This window comes from Zea mays, chromosome 6 (genome assembly GCF_902167145.1).
Source record: "Zea mays cultivar B73 chromosome 6, Zm-B73-REFERENCE-NAM-5.0, whole genome shotgun sequence".
Classification (NCBI taxonomy): Eukaryota; Viridiplantae; Streptophyta; class Magnoliopsida; order Poales; family Poaceae; genus Zea; species Zea mays.
The window spans coordinates 82,757,495-82,762,781 of NC_050101.1; the positions used below are offsets into that span (position 1 = coordinate 82,757,495).

The window sequence follows — 5,287 nt, forward strand, 5'->3', positions numbered from 1 at the left end:
CGTACATTACGAGCATCTTCTTTAAAGTCAGGATATCTACGATCAAAGTCTTTCCAAGCATCACCATATGCTGGGTGGCGTAGTTTTCCATCCTTTGTTCGCCCCTCGTCATGCCAACGCATGTCATCTGAAGTTTTGGTAGATGAAAATAACCTTTGGATCCTAGGAATCAATGGAAAGTAACGCAACACTTTGGCTGGTTTCCTTTTCCCCTTAGATTTCACTACAGAGGCATTTGAATCCTTCTTATCAACTTTCCAACGAGAGCTCTCACACACGTGACAAAAATCTTGTTTGGCAAAATCACCTCGAAAAAGAATGCAATCTTTGGGGCAAGAATGGATTCTCTCATAATCAAGACCTAAGTCACGGATGATTTTCTTCGCTTCATAGTATGTCTTGGGTAGATTAGCTCCAGGAATACCAGATAGCAGATCCATTAGTCCTGTAAATGATTCTTGTGACCAACCATGTAAGCACTTCAAGTGATATAAGTGGACTAAAAATGACAGCCTAGAATATTTACACCTAGAAGAAAATATTCTTGCATCTGCATCCTTCAATAAGCTTGCATATATATTCTGTTGCCTCCCCAAAGTATCTCCTTCCGCTAGATTCATATTATCCTCAGTGGCATTATGTTCCACATCTATAGATCCAGACTGAATATCATCTGCTTCAGCACCAATTATACTTGCAGCCCTTCCAAATGCAGCCTGCAAGAGTTCTTGCATGTCATCCAATCTTCCATCCTGGCGGTCTCGTATTGGACCTGAATTAGTCAAATTTGCACTGATATTTGGTACATCAGCAAGTTCTATAGATGGCCTGTCATATTTTTCACCATGATGAACCCATATAGTATAACCTTTAATAATACCATCACATCTCAGATGTGTCCTGACCTCATCACAGCTGTGGTTGTATCTATTTTTGCAGTTTATGCATGGACAAAGTATCTCGCTACCTTGTGGAAGGTCCCGGTAAGCAAATGCTAAAAACTCCTCAACACCATTTTTGTATGCAGTGTCCAATCTTGATTCTTTCATCCAACTTCGATCCATCAATCTTTATATTATGACCTATTAAAGTTGAATAAAACCCGTAAGCATTTATCCAAACCAGTTTAATTTATCTGTCCAAATCCTTACTAGCAATCTGTCAACAACTCCAATCGAAACACAAATTTACTAGAGGGATAGAGAAGGCAGTCAGCAACACCTCAGCGGTCACTGGTCAGCCGGTTAGCCGCTCAGAGCCTTGGATAGTCGGATCTCAGCAAGCGACGCTCGGGCCTCAGCAAGCCTCAGCTGCTGGTGGGCCTAAACCGTGACAACACCTAATCCTGTTTTGTGGTACCTGTGCCGCGGTTCGCCCAACAGACAAGGATACACTCAATTGCGCAAGGATATGCTCCATTTTATAACCAACCTACGGTCCATCTGGGGAGGAGAGAGCGGTTTCCGAGTCGTCGCATAGGTCTGATTCCCTCGATTCGCCGGCGGCGCCACAGCAAGGTGATGCCTCCTCCTTCCTCTTCCCCAATTAGTTCCGTGTTTCCGTGTATGGTGCCGTCGGGGAGGGTGCCGATGGGGCGGTCCTGGCGGTTTCCGTGTTTCCGTGTATGATCTCCGCCGTGAACTTGCCCCACGACCGCTGCCTCACCCCACGGTAGTGCTTCCCCCTGGACACCGCCGTCGCGACCTCCTCCACGCTCCCTGGCGTCATCACCGCCTCGGTCGGCTTCTCAGGCCCCTCCGCGAGAAGGAAGCCACCAAGGCAGGGATTGGATCCACGCTCGTAGGGGGAGTCTGGAAACGCCAGGGGTCGATCCTACCCCGGACGTCGAGCAGGAGGCCCCTGAGCCTCGCCACGTGGTCCTGCAGCCGCCGCACGAGCCGTCGTCCTCCCCGCCGCTGCCCAGGACCTCCGCTACACACAGATTTCTTCATCCCGCACGAGCTGTCTTCCTCCGCGACGCTCTATTTCGGCACTCTCTGATAAAATGAGGACTGGCATGTGCTGTGTCGTGGATGGTGACCTGGATGGTCCAGCAAAGTTTTTCTCCCTGACTGGTGTATTGTCCAGCTGTTGATCCCCACCAATCTGCATGAACTCAACACAGAAAGGGTTCTCATAGTCTACCTTCTCGGCATCACCCCAGTCCCATGCTCGATTTTCTTCAAACACAGCATCACGAGACACCAACACACGCTTTGTGGCAGGGTTGTAGAACCGCCAAGCTTTGCTGCCATGCTCACAGCTCATAGCCAATGAACACCAAGAAGGGGCTGAGAATGAGGTGCTGCAGTTTCAGTTAGCAGACGATGAAATAAGGGAGGATGAAGATAACCGAACTGAAGTGAGAAAATGGGATGCGGCTATAAGCTACCAGGGGAAAGTGATTATTATAATTGATTTAGGGGGTATCGTTCTCATTGGTCTTCGCCTGCAACAGCCACATTTGCTTCTGGCTGTTTCTGTTCTTTCTTCTCTCTTTTCTAACTAGCTATCCACTAAAGAAAACAGCAAGAATAAAAAGCTAGCTATCCAACGAGATTAATACTAACTAGTGAATCTTATTCAGACTAACATGTTGTCCATATGATTTGCTACTGCCACCTGCAATTTCTTCCTGTTCTGAAGGCTGTATTGAACCTGTACATAATCTGATATGTGTTTGCCTATTTTGTTTATGAAAATTATAGAATGAAATGTTTGTTTCTTGCCTAAATTTTGGATAATGAAATTCCTAATTTCTAATCTTAGCTCTTAACTGAGAATGCAATTTCACAAGGCAACTAACATGCTCATCTTTTATTTTCTTGATCTCCTATATGTAATAAGCAGAATCAATCATGACAAGAGGACTTCGAAGATTAAAGAATTTGAACTTTGATGGAGATGGTGCAGAAGCTGCTCAGGAGGAGCACGAAAATGTGGCAGATAATGAGAACAATGAAAGTTTATAGTCCCCTCCTGATGTTGATGGTTTATTAGTCCGCCTGCCACACCAACCTCGAAGTCCAATTAAGATCATATGTAAGTTTCAGGTTTGTTCTTGTATATCTTGGTACAATGTGAAATCTTACATTTTCATATATGCAGGGCCAAATGGAGAGGTTAGACAGATTATAGGGGAATTCACACTTTCAAATTTACTAGCATTACAAGGAGGAAAGGTAATTGTAGAGACAGATGAAAATGGTGTCCCAAATGAAAGGTCAGCCTCCATTCTTGGGCAGCACCTTGGCCATGTAGCAGAAAGCCCAACCTTAGCCCCTTTAGACATCCCAAGATTTGACAATAGCAGGTTTAATTCACACAAGGAACAAATAATAAAGGATGTTGAGGTAATTTTTTGTTATCGGTGCAAGCATGTACCTTCATTTTTTATATATGTACTAACATTTACCTTCCTGTATGTAGCTAAAGTTTGCCTTCCCAAGGCAAACCATACATCTTACAAGGGACTGGATCCTAAGGACAGTTAATAATAGGTGGCGAGCGTACAAATCTAAGTTGAAGAAACAATACTTCAATCGTGACGAGAGAACTCTAGAAGAAATCCTAAGAGAGAAGCCACTTACGACTAATGAACATCAATGGAGATCTCTAGTTGGAATTTGGTGCCAAGAGCAACATAAGGTTCCATCTATTTACTCAACACGTTTATATCAATTTTTAATCAAGGAATGTTACATTATTGCTTAATCATTGCCTGTCTTTGCAGAAATTATGTTCCACAAACTCTCGTTGTGCAAAAGAACAGAAGACTGCACACACATGTGGGAGGAAAAGCCTTGCTAGATTAAAAAAAGAGATGGTGATAAATATTCATCCATATTTGTTAAATTTCACTATCATCTATCTGAGGATTGAAATGATAGCCAAATAACTCAATTATGCAGGAAACCAGAACTAAACGAAAGGTTCATAGGATAGAACTATGGGAGGCAGCTCATAAAAAGAAGAATGGTAGATACACAACAGAAAAGGCAGAGACACTGATGGTACGTACATTTTCTGGTATAAATGATTTATGCTTGATCTAAAAATCAGCTTATAGTTCCTTAACCTTCCTATATACTTGTTTCAATAGGCTGCATCTTATGAGGAATTTAAAAAAAGGCGAGGGAACAACAATGGTAATCGTCTTTCATCTAAAGATTACAATGAAGTGTTCAATGATATTGTTGCCAAGGATTTCAAAGCACGTGGGTACTATGATGATAAGTACTGGAGTCAAGTACAAGCTTTTCAAGGTTTACCGTTTGTTATTCAAACGGAGGAAGAAAGAAGGTACCAAGAGAAAGTAAATGAAATTGACAATAAAATGGAATCCGTGAGTGGTCTCATGAAGCATTGGCTTACTTTTATGTCAAAAAAGTATCCAGAAGATTTAACCCCAGAGATGAGAGAAGCTTTACAAAATGAAGTAAGCTTGCATTCAACCATGGCCCCCCTCCCTCTCTAGAATACGAGCATATTTTTAACAGTATGTTGGTTCAAATATTTCAGGGTGGTGATAGTTATGACCAATGCACTGAAGATGACAAATCTGAAAATTATGCTGCCAAAGATACGAGTAGCATCCAAGAAGATTCAAATGCTGACGTGACCTCTCGAACAAACGAAGTGCATGTATACTTTCTTTATTTCAATTATTAAATATCATTAGCTACTATATAATAATATTCAAGCTCTTGCTAATGGCTTGTAGAACATGGTTCATGTCGAGCAGCAGCAACAACAATCTGTCCATAGAAGTCTTGGACAAACTCAAGTCCATACATCTACACCACATGAGCAAACACCTTCAAAGGTATGTCCAAGAACTAGATATTCTTTCCAGCTGAGGGTGGGTTCTAGACCTCAATTATACCCTCCACACTTATCTCAACTATACACATACATGTATCTCTTTTGTCCCCTACTGCAGATAGCAAAACAACACAATTAAATACCTCACTGCCACTGCTCCCAAGTTAGTCCAAACTAGATATTTTCCCAGCAGCTAGTGAGGTCTCTAGACCTTCAGTTAAATATCTCTACTTTACCATTATCCAAAATTCGAGTAACACTAGCAGAGAAATCAGCAGGGAGTAAAAAGATCACAGCTAGATATTTCAGCAATTTTGGATCTACAGCTCTTGACTGATCCATCCATCTTCAGCTAGCCATTTCTCTCATTTTCTGAGTAAGACAGATTAATCACTATTAATAGAACTTGTTTATTAGTCCAAGGTCTACCAAGTCTACATATTTCATAGACCCAAACCTCCTA

General features: G+C 42.2%; 1 protein-coding gene across 1 annotated transcript; it reads left to right on the plus strand.

Moving 5' to 3' along the window:
- Positions 1-2,604: 2,604 nt before the first annotated feature.
- Positions 2,605-4,963, plus strand: LOC103631139 (uncharacterized). The gene is made up of 10 exons (XM_020539975.1): positions 2,605-2,649; positions 2,973-3,042; positions 3,109-3,353; positions 3,430-3,648; positions 3,734-3,826; positions 3,912-4,013; positions 4,103-4,249; positions 4,522-4,644; positions 4,724-4,825; positions 4,943-4,963. The coding sequence occupies exons 1-10, from the start codon at positions 2,605-2,607 to the stop codon at positions 4,961-4,963; spliced, it is 1,167 nt and encodes a 388-aa protein (XP_020395564.1).
- Positions 4,964-5,287: the final 324 nt, after the last annotated feature.

Bases quoted from the DNA above. Each gene is read 5' to 3' on its own strand.
- LOC103631139 (XM_020539975.1), top strand. From the start codon at position 2,605: ATGATTTGCTACTGCCACCTGCAATTTCTTCCTGTTCTGAAGGCT. The intron at 3,827-3,911 runs GTGATAAATATT...TCAATTATGCAG, and splicing joins CTAGATTAAAAAAAGAGATG to GAAACCAGAACTAAACGAAA. The intron at 4,645-4,723 runs GTATACTTTCTT...AATGGCTTGTAG, and splicing joins CTCGAACAAACGAAGTGCAT to AACATGGTTCATGTCGAGCA.